Source organism: Diadema antillarum, unplaced genomic scaffold, assembly GCF_040938485.1.
Source record: "Diadema antillarum isolate AM-2024a unplaced genomic scaffold, OU_Dant_1.0 scf00000098, whole genome shotgun sequence".
In the NCBI taxonomy this organism is placed as follows: Eukaryota; Metazoa; Echinodermata; class Echinoidea; order Diadematoida; family Diadematidae; genus Diadema; species Diadema antillarum.
Genome location: NW_027270987.1, coordinates 3,057,500 through 3,076,951, shown reverse-complemented (window position 1 = coordinate 3,076,951; position 19,452 = coordinate 3,057,500). Strand labels below are relative to the sequence as shown.

Sequence of the window (19,452 nt, the reverse complement as noted above, 5' to 3'; positions counted from 1 at the left end):
CAAGGTAAAAAATAATCAAGGCATACTAAAGACTGACCAAAAAAAAAAAAAGATGGATAGGAAGCAGGAAACTGATTACTGTGATATATTGTATGTTAATACAGTCAGTCTTATTGCTGCATTTAAAATTCACCCTACATCACTCATTTCCACTTCCTCATAAGATAAATCACATCTGGGGCTACTATTTTAAAGAAGAAAGTACACTTTTGCAGTGTACAATGTATTTTGCACAAAATGCAGAATGCTGTGTTCATTATATCCTTATCAGAGCCGGATTAACGGCATGATTATAATATATATGTACAAGTACAATTGTATATTGCATGAAGCACAGATATTGTGAATTCTGTACAAGATTAAAGTATGGAAGGGTCTGCCTGTGGACTGTGAGATTTGTTCAATCACCTAAACCCAACAATCGCTCTCATCTGTAACATAATATAAAACAAAGCAGCATTGATTCATATGGTACACGCACCTGCATAATCCCTCTTGACACACACCATGCCCGTGGCACATGTTTGGGCACTGTTCGCCCACGTACAGATGTCTAATGGCCCAGGTGGCACCTGGCGAGTGGTGAGACTGCCTCAGCCTGAACCTGGTCACTGCAAACCTGTGTGGGAGGCAAAGAATATTTCATCACAGTGGACTGGCTAAACACACCTACTGTAAGCTCAGACAACTGATTGGTTTTGGGCTGTAGGGAGAGCACAGAGAAAATAGAATGAATGACTAAATTTAACTCCTCTGGCTCACCTTTATGGATAAGCAGTTTCCTGTGTTTTGTTTTTGTTTTTCCCCTACAAAGATATTTAGTACAGGTGTATTTATGTTAAAGTGCAAATTCACCAGGCTACTTCATCAGTCAGAAACAGTAAGACACTGTACAGTTATACACAATACCTAAGTTTTGAAGGTAGTGGGAGACTGATCCGCGTCCACTCTGTGTATTCCGACGAGTGATAGAGGGAGCCCTGCTGGTAGCCAGTGCAGCCCACCTGGCCTGGCAGACACGTGGGAACAACGTCATGCCATGTGAGACCGCTGTCCGTGGAGTATTCCAGATGGATTGCGAAGTCATGACCTTGTATTAGTGGGGGAGGGTGAGAGAAGGGTAGGGGGAAAAGGATAAACATGCCCAATTATTTTCAATGATGCTATCATGAGAATATCGTGCAATATACAGCAGTAGTCTCAGAAGAATGAGCACAGAAAATGTGAAACCATTTAAAGATGATGCTATTCATTATTTCACAAATTGAGTACCAAAGTAAGAAACTGAAGACAAGCATACTTTTGTTCATATCATTTAAAAGACTGTATTATCTGATCTCAACAGGACAGATAGTCATTGCAAATGCAGGAGTTAGTATCAAAGTACAATGTATTAGACATATTTTCACCATCACATATTCCATATCATACACACAAACCATCTCATAAACTCAAGACACTTCTGATGTCTGGTATGATTCCTTCATCTTCTTTCTCGCCTGCAAGTGTGCTTTTCATATTTTGTAACAGATACATATGAGAAACCTTTCAACATACACTAACACACAAAATGATTAAATCTAGCATTTAAGAAAATAGTTCATTATTACCATAATTGCAAAACACGGAGGAAGTGGGAACTCAAACTACATGTACATGTATGCAAATATGGCAAATGCTATTTGAAGAAGACATTTCTTTATTCTTCTATTTATTTCTCTGAGAATTACCACTATATGCATTAAAACAAAAAAAACTATTTGATATTCGTGGACTTGACAAAAAAAGACATCACATACCTTGACCACGTGGTCTGGCAGCTTGACCACACCCAATGGCCAGGTAGAACTGGATCATGAAAGACGCCCCGATACGCAGTGATTGGGTCTCTAGGATTGAGGCACCGCTCGTGTGTGATCTGCCAGGCAGTCTGGAGAGTGAACGATATAAAGAAGTGAACACAGTAAGATCAAATGGAGACTACACTAGTTCATGCTTAGGTATAATGTCACCTGCTAGAAAGAAAACCGTCTCACAAAGCTAAGAAGCCAATCATCCATCATATACATTATGTTGGTATTGTCAGCACTTTACCAACAAATTTATCACAAATACACGTCAATATACCATTTACATATTTTGTGATTAAATGTAGCATGCTTTCATACCAAAGCAAATATTACACTCCACTGTGTTGTTGTTGTTTGCCGTTGAAAGTTAAATTCATCTCACCGCATGTTGGTAGTTTCTATTAATCTATGAAATCATTTTGACAAGCTGTATGTACACTTTATGAGCAAAACTTGAAGTTTGATACATGGTTCTGTTTGGTTATGTTATGTTATGCATGGTTGTCTTAGCTTGGACTGGACATACAACGTATCTCCCACTTACACCAGAGCTGGGCTAATGTTGCAGGCCTCTCCGATCTGACCAGTGTGAAAGGTCAGTGCCTGACGGACCTCTCTGTGGTCAGTGAAGTCCAGGTTGATGATGTTCTTGAGGGACGGCGTCAAGAAAATGTTGTCGATGGCCCAGACAGACAGATCCTCTCCGCCATTGGTCGGTTGCCACCACCTGACACGGCAGGCATTTCCCCTGGCAACATCTGGCAAGTGTATCAACACAGTCCTGGGGGTACACACCATATACAAAGTATATTATATTAATAACAACATTGAAGCAAGTGAAATCTTTGACGTTTTACATTTCATCATGGCCAGCTGCTGCCTATAATTCATCTTGAATTATCAATTTTATGCTTCATGTAACAGTACCTTCACTAGGGTGACAAGACCTTGTATCTCAAATTTTGGTGAAAATAACTTTTTTGGATGAATGGTCAGATCATCAATTTGAAGTGATGTCCTGTCAAAGTCCTAGCTGTCTTACCCCAAAAATGAGGCCACCACAGCATGTCAAAGGAAAGGCTATCTCATTTGCCATAGTACTTTGGCTGCCATGGTTTTTTTTTCTCTCCTGAACATTTGACATTTTGTAGATACGAGGTCTTGTCGCCCCAACAAGGGTATATTTCTGTAACTCGTGGGAATGTGGAGATCAGGAAGAATTAACAAAAAAATCAAAACATTGCAAAGAAATCAAATTTTCCTCATGAATAATTTGAATGCAAAAAAATTCTAGTCCCAGATTGTTGTGGACCTCCTTTAACAGGCAATCATTACCTGGCGGTCTTATAGGCATCAAAGTCTAGATGCTTCAGAAGCTCCCAGCTGATTCCGTTGTTGCAAGAGGTCAGAACCAGGACCGACTCACTCGAGTCCCGCGGCGGTGAGCAGCTGCCCACTAAACTGTGACCGCCCAGTCGAACGGTAAACTGGAGGTACCTATGCATTCAAGGGGAGAGTAAGTTCTTACTTCATTTTTTAATCAAAGGTATGCATTAGTTCCACTTGCTACTGATGTATGATGACAGTAATGTTATTCCCTCTGCCTTTTGAAAGAGGTAAGCCAAAGCCAAACACTCTTTTATTATGCTAGAAAATTGAACATAAATGTAAGCTGAATTCTCTTTATATTTTCTATATATCGTTATCCTATTATGACATCACAAATTGTTGTAGTCTTCTAACCCAGCAATGGCAGTACTGGAACTTTAAAAACAAAATATAACTTTTGAATGGCTTGTCATATTTTCCTCAAACTTTTCCAACTTGTTCAACTAACATTACTGCACTCATTCAATCCACATTATGCATTTGGGTTTCATATTCATATTCTAAGCTACTGTGTGCATTGATATGTTAGAGATATCTTATGCACTGAGTCTTTACACCATCTAATTTGACCAAAACTATGATTTCCCTCACTCACTAACATTGGTATTAGTAGGGAGCCTACTTCTGAAATAAAACATTTGCTGTTATGTTACCTGACTCCTATAGTGTTTATTTCTCGGGTAATCAGCTCTCTGCGTCTGGCCTGGTTGAACACAAAAGCTTTCCCGGACGCCAGCATGCCGCACTGATAGCCAACCACACCTCCCTGAATCGTGCTGAATTTGTCGTTCTTGTTCAGTGTGAAGGAGAAGTCCTCAAACGTCTCGGTGAGGTTGTGTGGCAGGATTTTGACAGAGATCTGGCACAAATCACCCGAGTATCCCTGGTCGCAGCTGCGGAAAACAACATGTTATTTTGCCACACCGTGAGTGACAATAGGGAGTACAAAATGTGCTGTTTCAATATGTATGCTATAACTACTTCCTAAAATTTAATGTTTTCTACACACCTGTATGGAATACCGCAAGCCTACCAAGTCTCATACAACCGTTCCCCAAGGGTTTTTTTTCATGGTTGACATGCCTGACAAGCTTTCTCTCATAAATCACCATCACATCCCCCCCCCCCCAAAAAAAAAAAGAAGAAGTATGGACTAGACTGGCACAGTCTACAGCTTAAAAATGCTAAAGCTCCTTACTGTTTGGAGGGGGGGTGGTACACACCCCTTTCACTCATATGCTTATGTGAAGGACTCCAATTCTGTATTTAATGGATTAACAGGGTAACTACAATGTACAATGTAGAACCCAATATTGTTTTCAATCCATTTCTGTCAATACAAATTTGTGACTGCTTGAAGAATCATCAGAAGCCTCTGAATCACTATATGAAGCTCGATATTCAAATTGGCACCTTTATTGTGAAGTTTAATGTTGATTTTGTTTGTGTGTGTTTGGTTGTGTCAACTGGCAAATTTTTGGACTTGTTTCTCTGACTGCATCAAAGCATATGAATTTAACCTGTTCCACCACATTTTTTTTTTTCAAACATAGGATATACATGGACATGAACAGGTACAGTAAAATTCAGTAAAAAGGAGAAGATAATCTTTTTTGCAGCAAAATTTCCCAAGGGATTGATAGGCCAGCTGCTAAATGACTGAAGCATGATCACGCACCTGCAACCCGTCTGAGTGCATTTGCCATGTCCATTACACATCGTCTGGTCACAGGCTTCACCAATATAAACTGTTCCAGGATAAGGGGGACAATTTTTTTTTTTTAAGACAGACATGATGAGAAAAGCACAAGAATAGATATGAAATTGTCAGGGGAAAAAAAGTACTTAGGAAATTTATAACTAACGTAACAGCAAAGCGAAATGAATGCTATACCATTAAATGACTAAAATTCATATAAAGCTGTGCTACTAATAACACAAAATTGTATATTGCCCTGCATCAACTCACATCTCTGTCGCTTTGTTCACTGATGCATACTACTGATGCATGAATCTGAAGTATAATTGTATCTTGTCCTGAGTTAAAGTAATTGTAGGACATATTCCTATCACTCTAGCTTTGTCTGCGGCAAAGTAGGACACAAAGACCACGTTCACATTCTGCCTACCATCACCAATCTAACTCTTGGATCTTTCGTCAAATGCTCTACTCGACTGATTCATATGAAACTTGCAGTGCAAGCCCCATCAATTCCAACACTCCTCAAATTTAATAATCTTGAGAATAACACTTAACCTTTAATAGTCTAGGAGAGTGCATCATTATCCAGAAAATGAACAAGAGTCTGCATGCTGAAACCAGGTACTATGCATAAATGGAGGAAACAGCACACACTAATAAGTGTCATATGGGTGGCAAGATCACTTTTTTTCCTTCCCTTGGAAAATTTGTACTTCATTACGATTGTGCAATTAAAGAGGGAATTTAAGCATGAAGAAAGAAGCTATAAAGTCTACCATTGTCCACTGCCCACTTGGTGTCTGCTCCTTTGTCCATTTGTTGCCTCCAACGGAAGCGGGTGTGTCTCGTCAGTGCAGCCGCAGGGAGTGGGATCGTGATCCTCTTCCATCTGAACAAAAGAGGACATGTCATAGATATTATCTTTTCTAAAAGGAAATACAAGCAAGTGTTAAAAAAAGCCAATTTTCATCACTATTTTTGACAATCAAGAATGACTAAAATAACTAACCAGTGATTATGAAATACATAGTATCTTCTGAATATCACCCTATCTACAAATACATTACGTTGCTCTTGTAGAGACCCCCAGTCACTCACATTCGAAGACATACTGAATTAAAACATTTTCTGAAGCCAGTCTTCTTAAAGATGTTGCTTTGCTTAGATTATTTTTCCCCACTTTGTTTAGGGATGTAAAACAGTGTATTTGTAGCTTCAGAATATGTTAAAATTCAAGAGCTACTGCTGTGCATTTACTATACACAGACCTAATGGTGTGAGGTGATTTAAAGAGACTATATTCATATCTACTGCTGATGAAAAGCAATAGCCGCCTAAATGTACAGTTACAATTTGTGGCTTTGATGTTGAATGACTGCTACACAAGTCTATGAGATTGTTGATCTCTTCACAGCTGCATTAAGATTTGTGTATTATTTCAAACTGAGCATTATCAAAATATGATATTTCCATTTGAATATCATCTTTAAATTGACACTTCCTCTCACCATTTTTTCAGTACTATGCATTTCCTCAGTAAAATGTACAGTGTAATTGGACATTTATGATTTGTGCATTACAATGCTTTGCAAATTAAATCAAACATATGTAAGATTCAGAAGTTAACCTAAGATACAAGAAACAAAAGAGCAAAGAGCCTACTCACGGAAGATAAAAGCATACACATACTTGCCAACTCTACGGTCTTTGGCGGTAGACTACCGTTTTTGAAAGATTGCAAGCTAGCACTGTTCACATAGGCAGCCTAGATTCTACCGCTTTAGTATGCAAGTATGCAAAGGATACATGACCTTGTTTATATATTCCATCAAAATTAATACTTTGTACGAAATCAATAGAATACATGTATTTTAAGCAACTATTTAATCTTTTATTTGAATATCATACAGTATGTGAATGTGTACACAGGCCATCAAATATTTTGTACTGTAATTATTTTATAGGAGCTTCGCACTGTGATTCAAACTACACGGTACTGCAAATCAAAAAGAGATGTACAGTAGATGCACAAACATCTTTTGATCCGGGGACAAAAAGATACTTTACCTTCCGGAAAAGTCTCCCGTGGAGTAAATGGTATCGTCCAGGGTCACTACTCCCTTGCACACACCAGGCAGACACTGCTCACGCACCAGTGACCACGACCGGCCCTGGTCCGTCGAGAACTCCACGCGGATCGTTGTGTCGTCCGCCAGCTCCCCGCACTGCAGGTTCAGGCCGAACTGCAGGTGCATTGTGGGAGCAGCCGGAAGTGTTGGAAGGAGCTGGAGGTTGTCCACTGTCCACACGTTTCGATTCAGCCCATTGTGGGTGGCCTGGGCCAGGCAGAATCTGGTGGAAGGGGACTGGATGCCGGGCGGGACCGCAATGGATACCAGCTGTGGTCTCTATGGAAGCAGTCAGACACAGAGAAGGACAAAACACAGATATTAACTCTCCCACTGCCACACCATGAAGAGATTAAGCACAATCTTTCACATTTTACAGGAGGGACTCTTTTTTTTTAGGTTGAAATACATCTACGGGTTGTTACGAGCAAGTGAAATTCTGGCTACACTAGAAATGCCCATTGAACAAAACATGGCACTGTCCTTGCATTGGGTATTTGACAAAAGTATCCATCAATACCGTTCCCTTGAATGGAATCAAGAACACAACTAAATTAGACCTGGAAACATTTTAGAACACAAGGGATTATAACCATTTACATGTATGTACAGGGGGGCATTTCACTGCTTTGAATAAAGACTTACAGCAAAGAGCACTTTCATCTCCACAACACAGTATAAGGGCTTCAATTTAGGAGTCAGTGATAGGAATGGAGACTACCAATAAGACAAGTCATAAAAATCTAATAAAGATCAAAAGTACACTGTACATAAACATCTTTGTCAGTGTGATCTCAGGGTAACAATAAATCCATATCAGAACTGTCATAATATAAACTTTTTAATTACTCATTATGCTGAGATGAGACATTATTCAAGATGGTGAAGTGCATCATCTGTTACACACAGGCAATCACAGAATATCTGGGGGGCGTTTCATCAACGAGTTCGTCGGAGGTTTTCACTGACAAATTTGCTATCAGCCAATCAGACGCATGGATTTCAGTAGCTTTTAACAGTTGTCAGTGTAAATCACTGACAAAAAGTTTCATGAAACGGTCCCTGTCTTGCACTTACATATACCTTGAATGAGTCATGAGGCAACACATGGAGGAGTGTCCGATCCAACTGGCCAGACGCCTGTGCATACACACTGACCTGGACGGTTTCTGTGTCTGCCGGGTCACATGACCCACCACCTGACAAAGGAAGCCAATTAAAGGTATATATCACATAAACAAGGAATATTACAGATTGCGTTATAATAAATAATGTAAGATTTATCTAACAGAAAGAGTAACTTTGGACTATTCAGAAGTTACCGAGGGTAGGCAATTTTACTAATGCCCGACAGTGCAATTTGCATTACTAGTATCTGTTTTGTAGAATGGTGACAATACATGTAGAAATTATGTGGCAGCCATTATTGCAAGATTCTAAAGCTAGTACGAACATGTACTAGCTCCACGAAAACCAAGCAGCACACAGAAACAATTGCAATGCATACAAGTATGTAATACACAAGGAATATAGCTGAACACAGTTGAGGAGCCATTACTACAAATGTATCAGCCATTAGTACACTAATGATAGATGAAAAGTAAAGTTGGGCCTATAGGCAAAATTAAAGACTTTGATACCTCTACGCCAATCACTTGATTGGGATCAATATCACCATTTTATAAAATCTTTCTACCATTTATCAAAAAGTTTAACATAAATTACTATGGTATTTACTAGGCAATCACTCAAAATCCCTCTAACATTTGCAAAGATGGTGACACTTTCTTAAAATACCACATACTGGGTGCATCAATATGTGAATCAGTGCACTACATACAGCAGTGTTGTGTGTGAGCATGTCAAAATGCAATCACTGAAAAGCAATGTGGAGTGTCTCACCCATGATGTAGTAGAACCTCAAGTTGCCTACACTGGTGATGTTGAGGAAAGGAGTACATACTAGTCTCTCTTCCAGACCATTCATGACCAAAGAATTGTTGGAAAACACCACATCGCACATTGTGCTGACCTCACCTCCCTGAATGTCCCACCTGCATATAATGAAATTAATCAAGTAGTATTTTCCAGTTTATTACACTGTACATTGACAGAAACTGAGCACAAAAATGTTGTCATGCAATGGACTCTGGCAAAATGAATGAAACTCCTTAAGAGCTTCGAAGCTGATGCATTACGCATTAAAAAAAAGTCTCCTTAACTCGTGACAATTGATCTCTTCACTTTCATATGAAACACTGGGTATAGAATTGATCAAACAGAGTAGTTTACTGAAGACATGATCATTCAATAAAACAAAACAAAAAACTTAGAATGTAGTCTCCTGTTGGCCATGTCATCTGAAAACTGCTTATAGAATTTCAACCTTATAATGACAATAGCATATGTAAAGATACAGTGTATTGTGACGAACTCGCCTTCTCGTCGTGAGTGTATTAGAGTGTATTCGACTGTTTGTACAAATGTCTCCGCGAGCCGTGTCAGGATGGTCGAGTAGGCGGGGTTCGTTTTGTTGCAGTTTACAACAATCCCTTTAAATTATTAAAACTACTAGTCTGTATGCTACAACTGTACCATGTATTATGTTGTGTCAGAAGCAGCTCACAAACACAAGCGGCACACATACCAAGTTCAGCATCACTTAAAGTATGTCACTCCCAAGCGTCACTTGTAGAGGATGTTAAATTGGTATACTTCTTTTGTTACCAACTTTTGCTACCAAGTTCTGCTACCAACTCTTGCTACCAAGTGCTGCTACCAAGTTCTGCTACCAACTCTTGCTACCAAGTTCTGCTACCAAGTTTTGTTACCAACTCAGTCACGCTAACGTGGAACACCTTTCACAACCATATGGTGGCACAGGTATCGTTGATGGCACGGGGTAAAGTGCTGTATCGCACCGTTACCAACTTCCTCAGGCGACGACTGGAACTTGGATTGGGCACGGGGCATATGCGACAAGTCACATTACCACTATTCCCGAAATCCAACGGCGACGCGACGACTGGAACTCGGATTGGGCACGGACTATGCGACAAGTCACATTACCAATATACCCGAAATCCAACGGCGACGACTGGAGCTTGGATTGGGCACGGACTATGCGACAAGTCACATTACCATTATGCCCGAATTCCAATGACTTGCTAGTTGGTCTTCTCAGGAACATGTACCACCACCCTACAAGCTGTCGTATTGTGGTAGAACACTCAAGAAGACACAGTGAAGACAGCAATTCAGGAACACATGTACAGTTTATTACAGATAGAAGTGAACATTAACAACACATTGGAAATGTATCATACACGGGCTGCTTGTTGCGGACTATGTCACACAACGGCCAATTTATATGCCTCTCCTCCTATCGCGGAATGAGGAGGCAATCCCGCACGGCCGTGAGCAACGTGAAAATTACCCGCAGTAGTCGTTCAAATTATTTACAATGTTGGCGTGGTTACAAAATTCGTACAATGATTATATGTTTGAACAGCATCTCTTGTACATGGTTACTATAACTCGGCATGTATCATCGGTCTAAACCGGAGTTGGTATTAAATAACCCAAACTTGCCCATGACAAACAAGTAACCACATATTTAATAATAAATGTTAAAACTCATAATAATGCATTACCACATTAAAATGTTTGTCCAACATTCCGATAATGCGCCCTTTCTACGCTATAGGCACAATCGATCATACCAAATTATAATCGAAACGGTTAAATCGAATCGGTTCCACCGAGTTTCGTTACATGGCTTCCCTCCCCATGCAGGCTTCGTCCCTGGAGCCGAACACATGAAGAAAGAAAAAGTGACAAAAACAAAATTCACTTACTACTAAACGTATTGTGCACTTATTCTGTCACAAAACTCTTACAGTTCATAACAACATTATGAGACAACTACAGTCTTTAGTTCAAAGCTGTCCAATTGTCATATAGACTAATTGTTCGTCAGAATCTCATCTTTTAAGAGTTCAACAGTCTCTTCATTTGATTTCCTGACCGGGCTGCTCCCTTGCAGCAGACAGGTCGACACGAGAAATGTCACATTTCACCCTGGCATGGTGTGCCAGAATGAATCCGATGTATGACGAGAGGAACGGGCGTGCCTCAAAGGAGATCGGCTTCTCGATCGGGGTAGATAATCAGGTGGCCTTCCCGGTGACCGAGAATAGCGTGCAGGTGAGGAAGAGTCGTCACACCGGCGATGTCCACTGGGTAGCTTTCCCGCAACCACTGGTGCTGTCGCGCTGACGCTGACACGTGTCCCTGCTCGGCCTGTAGAGAACACCTCTGAGTCGTCTCTCAGAAGCTGGTATGCCGATGAATTGCTTTCTGGGGGAATTTCTGTCAAACTGCATTGACAAAAGTCAACCAGATGTGGCGGCACACAATTCTGAGTTATACCTTCGTCGAGAGGCGTGGTCTCTGTGTCGTCCTCAGCAAGGCTGGTAAGGTTGGCTGGCGCTGTCCCTTTTACCAACGTCGGTGCTGTCGTTGCTGCACATATCTGTTTCTCATTGTTTATACATGGGAGAGATACCCATGGAGTATGCAGCTGCATGTTCTCGAAATCTAGCGTGGTTTCCAGACCAATCAGGAGATCCAGACCAAGGATGCCCTCAGCTCTTATGTCAGCTACTACCAAGTCAACATGGCACAAGCAGGAGCCAAGCTGAAGTTCCATGGTTGCATGTCCCTTTGTTTTCAGCCGAGATCCATCTGCTTGACGAACGATGCCTGTCATTGGTTCAAATGGTGGCTTTCGCTCGGGTCTCATTCGCAGGTACATTCCTTCTGAGACATATGACTGCGATGCACCACTGTCTACCAGAAACATCACCTCCTGCCCATTCACGTTCAAATTCACGAACAGTCCTTTCTGGAACGTGGATGACAGAAGTGAAGCTGCGGAACTAGGTAGTGGCGGTTGAGATGTCTCTGGCTCGGATGCCTCTCTGGCTGGTGTGCACCCGTCGTCTGGAGGATTCGTACCCTCCTTGGATGTGTCCTCCTTGTTGTCAGAAGGCTGACTGTCCTCCTTCTGTTCGCTTTCAGGGAGTGTCTCAGTCTTTGATGCCAAGTCGTTTCTCGGCACTGGCGCTGGTTGTTCCTTCTCCCTCTTCATGATGAGATCGCTGACTGCTTCGATCATGAGAGTGGTGTTATTTTCACACACCCCCATGGATTTGTCAGCAGTGCCTTCTTCCTTCACAGCCACGTCTTGTTCTTCCTCCTGTGACAACAAGACCCGGTTATACTGCCGACGGTCACTCTCCATCCGCAGGAAGGCTTCTGTGTTGAGAGCAGCTTGGATTGCCTCGTCGAGCGTACGAGGCTGAGCCCGGAAGAGGCCGATTCTGATATCCCGGTCAACTATAGCATCGAGAAAATGACCTCGAGCCAATTTATCTTGGCCCGCTTCCTCGAATTCAGGATATGCCATGGATGTCAGCTCGCGAATGCTCTGTCCTAGCTCCTGCAAACTTTCCTTCGGTCTGCGTTGTCTGGTGCGCAGTTCTGCCAGGAATACTTCTGAATGCGAAACAGGTCCAAAGCGGTGCTTCAGGCGGTTCACGAGTTCTTGGTACGTCAACTGACGTCCCGTCTGCTGTGCTAAAACTTTGACAGCAGCTCCTTTCAAGCTGGCAGCCAAATATTGAAAAGCTTCCACTTCCGTCCAGCGGTTAACTCCAGCGCAAGCTTCGAAATGGCAAAGATAATCCAGCACAGGTCCTTTGCCATCATATCTATCTGGTATGACAGCCGGTTTGCTGGTTCCGTTGCCCTGAACATCATAATGACGTCTCTGGTCCCAGAGCTCTGTTCGACGGGTGTGGCATTACATCTGGTTGTCCACCAAATGTAACAGGCTGGTCACTTGTACGAGATGAATGCGACTGCTGAATTGGAGTTTGATGCTGCTGAGGTAGTAGCTTTGCCGATGGCGGAGCTGACAACTCCACCTCTCTATTCGCATCTCCAAACAGCTGAGGTGACACCACTGGTGAGGGTGGCAGTGACGACTGGTTAGGGCGCCCTCCAAGTGTCATCGGTGAGCAGCGTAAGTTAGAAACCGAAGTTGGTGCTACTCCAGTTTGTTTGCGTACCGACTCTGACACCTGAGCAATCAAGTCGTCGATTTCGCTAATCTTGCTCTCCAGCAAAAGTGACAACTCCAACAATGGCGTTTCGCGTGCCATAGTGAAAACACAGTTAACTACATTTATTCATACAAAAGTTTCAAATAGGGATCCCACTCCTGACACCATGTGTGACGAACTCGCCTTCTCGTCGTGAGTGTATTAGAGTGTATTCGACTGTTTGTACAAATGTCTCCGCGAGCCGTGTCAGGATGGTCGAGTAGGCGGGGTTCGTTTTGTTGCAGTTTACAACGATCCCTTTAAATTATTAAAACTACTAGTCTGTATGCTACCATGTATTATGTTGTGTCAGAAGCAGCTCACAAACACAAGCGGCACACATACCAAGTTCAGCATCACTTTAATAAAGTATGTCACTCCCAAGCGTCACTTGTAGAGGATGTTAAATTGGTATACTTCTTTTGTTACCAACTTTTGCTACCAAGTTCTGTTACCAACTCTTGCTACCAAGTGCTGCTACCAAGTTCTGCTACCAACTCTTGCTACCAAGTTCTGCTACCAAGTTTTGTTACCAACTCAGTCACGCTAACGTGGAACACCTTTCACAACCATATGGTGGCACAGGTATCGTTGATGGCACGGGGTAAAGTGCTGTATCGCACCGTTACCAACTTCCTCAGGCGACGACTGGAACTTGGATTGGGCACGGGGCATATGCGACAAGTCACATTACCACTATTCCCGAAATCCAACGGCGACGCGACGACTGGAACTCGGATTGGGCACGGACTATGCGACAAGTCACATTACCAATATACCCGAAATCCAACGGCGACGACTGGAGCTTGGATTGGGCACGGACTATGCGACAAGTCACATTACCATTATGCCCGAATTCCAATGACTTGCTAGTTGGTCTTCTCAGGAACATGTACCACCACCCTACAAGCTGTCGTATTGTGGTAGAACACTCAAGAAGACACAGTGAAGACAGCAATTCAGGAACACATGTACAGTTTATTACAGATAGAAGTGAACATTAACAACACATTGGAAATGTATCATACACGGGCTGCTTGTTGCGGACTATGTCACACAACGGCCAATTTATATGCCTCTCCTCCTATCGCGGAATGAGGAGGCAATCCCGCACGGCCGTGAGCAACGTGAAAATTACCCGCAGTAGTCGTTCAAATTATTTACAATGTTGGCGTGGTTACAAAATTCGTACAATGATTATATGTTTGAACAGTATCTCTTGTACATGGTTACTATAACTCGGCATGTATCATCGGTCTAAACCGGAGTTGGTATTAAATAACCCAAACTTGCCCATGACAAACAAGTAACCACATATTTAATAATAAATGTTAAAACTCATAATAATGCATTACCACATTAAAATGTTTGTCCAACATTCCGATAATGCGCCCTTTCTACGCTATAGGCACAATCGATCATACCAAATTATAATCGAAACGGTTAAATCGAATCGGTTCCACCGAGTTTCGTTACAGTATGTTCACTTTTCATACAAGTTGTATGTCACGATCCATATCATTGGCAAAGACATGCACTTTACCGAAAGATTGTACAAGAGTATACAAGTTACAGGCAATATTCATGCACAATGCATGGTTTAATGATCTTAAACCGTCTACAGTCTCTCCAAAAACATTAAAAAATGGTATAAATGGGAAGAATAAATGAGGTTTAAACAACAGTAGATCTATTCCAACAACTAACATGGAACAATCTGTTCCATCAAACCAGAGATGAAAATATAATTGAAACATGTGCTGCAATTGGTCAAAGTCAGAACAAAGAGGCAAAGGGTCTCTTACTCATGGAGGTCTTGCAGGGCCTCAAACTGCTGGTCAAAGACCGGACTGACCGAGAGCTCATCTCGCCAGAGATTGAGGTCATGAGAGGTCATGTACAGGTGGTCATCTTCCTCCGATGCGGCGTCGCCCTGGAAATAGAGGGCATTTCCTGATGACTGGCACTTCTCCTTTGAGAGAAAATCACAGGATTATCACCATCATTGTCCATCATACTATGCTGCCATTTTTTCATTGCATTGACGCTCACAAGAATAATGTATATGTGGGACTGGCCACTCGGCCCAAAAATGTCATGATTGTGACATCATGAATAAGCTTTGCATATGTTGCTATAGATTCACTAATTTTGAAGATGAAACTCAGACACCTGAGGATACTACCATGTATGGAGTTAGGGGTAAGCAGTTTTAAAAGAATAGTTATTGAGGACAAATCTTACTAATCTTTTCTTTGTAGCTCTTCTGCTTTAACTCAAGATATGGCAATATGTTAGAAATGAAGGGTATCTAGCCCATTATGTGGGTAAGTTGCTGAAAATTTTAGATAGCATAAAAGCAGGACAAGCTTGTGTGCAATCTAACAACATCAACACTCTACTGCAGTGATAGTAGAGCGCCGACTCACCCGAATGGCACCATTGGGAAAGAACAGCCACTTGGTGGGGTCCACGGGGTCAAAATCCTCCTCCAGGGAGGTGGGCCGGTGGGCCATGTTGGTGATGAGGATGTTATCGAGGGCCCAGCACCCCTGGTAGTGATGGGCGTCCATGGCCAGGTCCTGGTGGAAACGGATGCTGATGTCCTCCGTCCTGGCAGCCAGCGGAAGGTGGATGATGTGGATGCTGGTGCTGCCATCAGAGGGCGCCCTGCAATAGTCAAATCATTTTATCGACACACAAATCCTGATGATACATTTGTACCATTCCCATGACTTTTCTCGTAGTCCTCCATTAATAAGGGAGGGGTAAGCAGGAAACCCTGTGCTTGGAGATGCTCTTATGAATTAATACCACCCAAATATCTACATCTGAATCATAGCATCAAGCCACTACACATCATAGTCACAGTTGATACAAGTAGAACACAATTGTTTATAAAGTTTACAGATATTGAACTTGTTAACACTTGTAAAATCATGAGTGTGATAGTTATACCAGTAGTTTTCATGATAAACTGATCCATAGTGGCCATAGCAACCCTGGTGAAATGATGTGCTTTATACTCTATTGTTAATTCTTTCCAAACAAAATTTTTTTTGCTTGTCAAACATATTCACGAATATAACAATCAACCTGCTGACTTCACGTGACAAACTTATGGTAATCCCCCACATGGTTTAAAACTTATACAAGGTGTACAATGTAGGTGGTTCCTATTCAGGATGGGTTGATGTCATTAGTAACTATTTAATTGTTCCCTTGTTTCTTTATGACTGTTGCTTCTGGTGATGTTTTCACAACATGAAACTAACAGCAACACTAAACAATTAACAGCAAAATGGAAGGTACAGAAATAACATGTGACTAACCTGACTCTGTCAATGACATGCCAGTCTATTTTGGTATTGATGGCGTAGGAGACGGTGATACTGTAATCATTGGTGCCAGCTCTGCACTGACCAGAGCCTGGTGGGGGGGGGGGGGAAATAACAAAACAAAACAAAATGGTAAAACTGAAGTCAAACCCTTCCATGGTTCCAGTAGATGTACGAGACACTATCCAAGCTTGTTCAGAACTTCACGCAATTGCACATGTACTGTTGTATCCAGCAAGCGCATTTACAATGTATCTAGGGATGTAAGTTATAAGTATTACAGGCAAGAACATGGTCAATCTTGATGGATTAACCACTTAAATATTATGCCTGTTTAGAACATATGACAATTTTCATATCACTATTACATAGATCATCTGCTCTTGCGATTTAGGAATTGTTCTCACTGATGGCAAATTGGAGTGCAGAGGCTGTGGTTGTGTTGAGGTGGACAGTGTTTAACTCTCGTCGTCCAAAGGAGTCACAGAAGACGGCTGCGTTGCCATGGAGAATGGAGCCACATGTGCTGCTGATGTTACCCCCATACATCTCAGACCTAGTGGGGAAAAAATGAATTTGATATGAATGATCTGAATTAGAATTAAACTTCACTCCATGGAGGCCAATTGTGAATACTGTCCTCATTCATTAAATAAATTTACCAGATAAGGTATCAAATAAGGACAGCTTTTCTCAGTGTGTGGGTGAGTGTGTGTGTATGTAAAAAAAAGAAAAAAACAAACACAACAACAAAGAAACATTGCAAACATGAATATTTGATCACTGCAAACCATGGCAGTGAATTGTGTCCAATCATTAATTATTCAGAAATACAACATTCTGCAAGATCAAACATCTATCATGGATAGCATGAACACAGTAGGCCTACACTCGATGTTCAGTTGGCTAGGACTATGATTTATGCCGATAACAAACATATGCAGTGTTGATGTCAATGGCAAGTATCAGAATTATATTTAGGCAGCTTACATCCTGACACTCTTCTCTGGAATGTTCTGTGTGTTTGTATATACAGTGTAATTGTATAACGCAAACAAACAACAATCAGGACTAATTCTTTATGCACACTGGAATTTGTGTAAGCGCTATAAAAATGGAAATTTTTGCGGTGTTGAAACATTTGCGCATTTCATGCAACCAGAAACTACCATGAAAGTAAAAAGCTCAAAAATATTGTTGCTTGTAATGCACTATGTATGAAGGCCTTGATTCCGCAGAATCAAGAACATGCAAAATTCATCTTACCCAGCCCAGAGCAAAAACTTTCTCGCGCAAAAATTTTAACTTATACAGGAATAATTCGCACTCCTCAAGACTAAACATGCTCACCAAATGGTGTAGTCCAGAGCTGCTGATGAATCAAAGTCATCCCGAAGGATCACACCATCACTATGGATCATTGCTAGAGGGAGAGAGAGAGAGAGATATAACAAATGAGAGAGACATGTTATGGCAGAGGATGAAGAAGAAAGATGGATGGTAGTTGATGACATAATCCTTCTTCTCTTTCAAACAACCTAGCTGTTTTTGTGACTGCTTTCATCATCTCTAGCATTTTCATACAGTCAAATGATTTGCAAACTTACGCATTTTCTTTTTACTGTATTTTGAAATGTTAATTCATGCACTTATTTTCTGTAAAAACTTATATCAATATATTTCTGTTCGAAATAGAAAAATATGAATAAAAATGAATGAATGAATGAATGAGTGAATGAATGAGTGAATGAATGAATGAATGAATGAATGAATGAATGAATGAATGAATGAATGAATGAATGAATGAATGAATGAATGAATGAATGAATGAATGAATGAATGAATGAATGAATGAATGCATGCATGAATGAATGAATGAATGAATAATATGAATGAATGAATGAAAGAATACCCAACATTGCTGTGGATAATGTGTAGTCCTAGAAATGCAAACTAACACCTTGTCTACAAAACAAAAATGTCAGCTAGGTGACAAGCCTCTCTGATTAATAAAGCACCATGTGACTTACCAAGCTGTGGTCTGAATGGTGAGGGTGTGGGTTTGCCAGCCTCACAGAGCTGTAGAGCCATCAGGTCCTTGAACAGGAGCTGCTGGTAGGACACAGCTGTGACCCTGTGGAGATACAAAGGAATTACAGTATTAGGACCCCGTTTACAGTGCGGGGCTAGGCCGAGCCCAGCCTCAATTGCGAGGCCGAGCCCCGCAATTTTGTCCGTTTACACTGCCGGGCTCGGCCGCGCTTTTGATTCAAACCTTTCAATATTTTGTCGTAGTGGCGCTCTGCTTGTAAACAAATGCAATTTGGTATTGTCTGGTTTTCGGACCCTTTGCCAAATGAATTCCATGGCAACGAAGTCGCTGTTCGGGCAAAGGTCTTTGCCGAAGGAAAAAATCCTTTGCAGGACAAAACCACCTTAAACTATACAAATTTTCGACGTTGAGGAGGTTGATGTCCTGAACGGCGAAATAGTACAGGCAGAGGGTTTGGAAGCCAGACTAAAATTGGCCGCGCATTTGTCCCAGTTTACGTTTACACTGAGAAAAGGCCGGGCTCTGCCGCGGCTCTGCCGCGGCCGAGACCACCTCCAGAGCGAGGCCAAATGCGAGACCAATTTTTGCCCAGCATTTGGCCTTTTGTGCGTTTACACTGAAGCGGGGCTGGGCACGGCCGCGGCAAGCTGCGGCCAGCTAGCCTCGCACTGTAAACGGGGTCTAAGCCCCACATTAAAACAGGGTAAAGATATAGTTTGTGTCTTCTTTTGTAAAACACTGGAACATTCCCGATCCAGCCCAGTCCTAACATTCCCAGTCCCAGTTCATTCAGCAAGGCAATTTTGTTTGCTTCAATTTCCAGT

At 41.7% G+C, this 19,452-nt stretch overlaps 1 protein-coding gene across 1 annotated transcript in view; it reads right to left on the bottom strand.

The window, feature by feature from the left end:
- Nucleotides 1-19,452, bottom strand: part of LOC139718667 (reelin-like) — a 105,552-nt gene that overhangs the window by 64,782 nt on the left and 21,318 nt on the right. The window contains exons 3-19 of the mRNA XM_071630123.1: nucleotides 18,606-18,709; nucleotides 17,926-17,998; nucleotides 16,983-17,131; nucleotides 16,570-16,666; nucleotides 15,667-15,907; nucleotides 15,043-15,209; nucleotides 8,973-9,124; nucleotides 8,154-8,269; nucleotides 7,009-7,349; nucleotides 5,718-5,830; nucleotides 4,918-4,987; nucleotides 3,893-4,132; nucleotides 3,186-3,347; nucleotides 2,395-2,631; nucleotides 1,809-1,930; nucleotides 910-1,090; nucleotides 482-619 (exon numbers count right to left, since the gene is read on the bottom strand). Coding sequence (XP_071486224.1) covers nucleotides 482-619; nucleotides 910-1,090; nucleotides 1,809-1,930; nucleotides 2,395-2,631; nucleotides 3,186-3,347; nucleotides 3,893-4,132; nucleotides 4,918-4,987; nucleotides 5,718-5,830; nucleotides 7,009-7,349; nucleotides 8,154-8,269; nucleotides 8,973-9,124; nucleotides 15,043-15,209; nucleotides 15,667-15,907; nucleotides 16,570-16,666; nucleotides 16,983-17,131; nucleotides 17,926-17,998; nucleotides 18,606-18,709 — 2,703 coding nt within the window. The remainder of the gene's footprint in view (nucleotides 1-481; nucleotides 620-909; nucleotides 1,091-1,808; nucleotides 1,931-2,394; nucleotides 2,632-3,185; nucleotides 3,348-3,892; nucleotides 4,133-4,917; nucleotides 4,988-5,717; nucleotides 5,831-7,008; nucleotides 7,350-8,153; nucleotides 8,270-8,972; nucleotides 9,125-15,042; nucleotides 15,210-15,666; nucleotides 15,908-16,569; nucleotides 16,667-16,982; nucleotides 17,132-17,925; nucleotides 17,999-18,605; nucleotides 18,710-19,452) is intronic.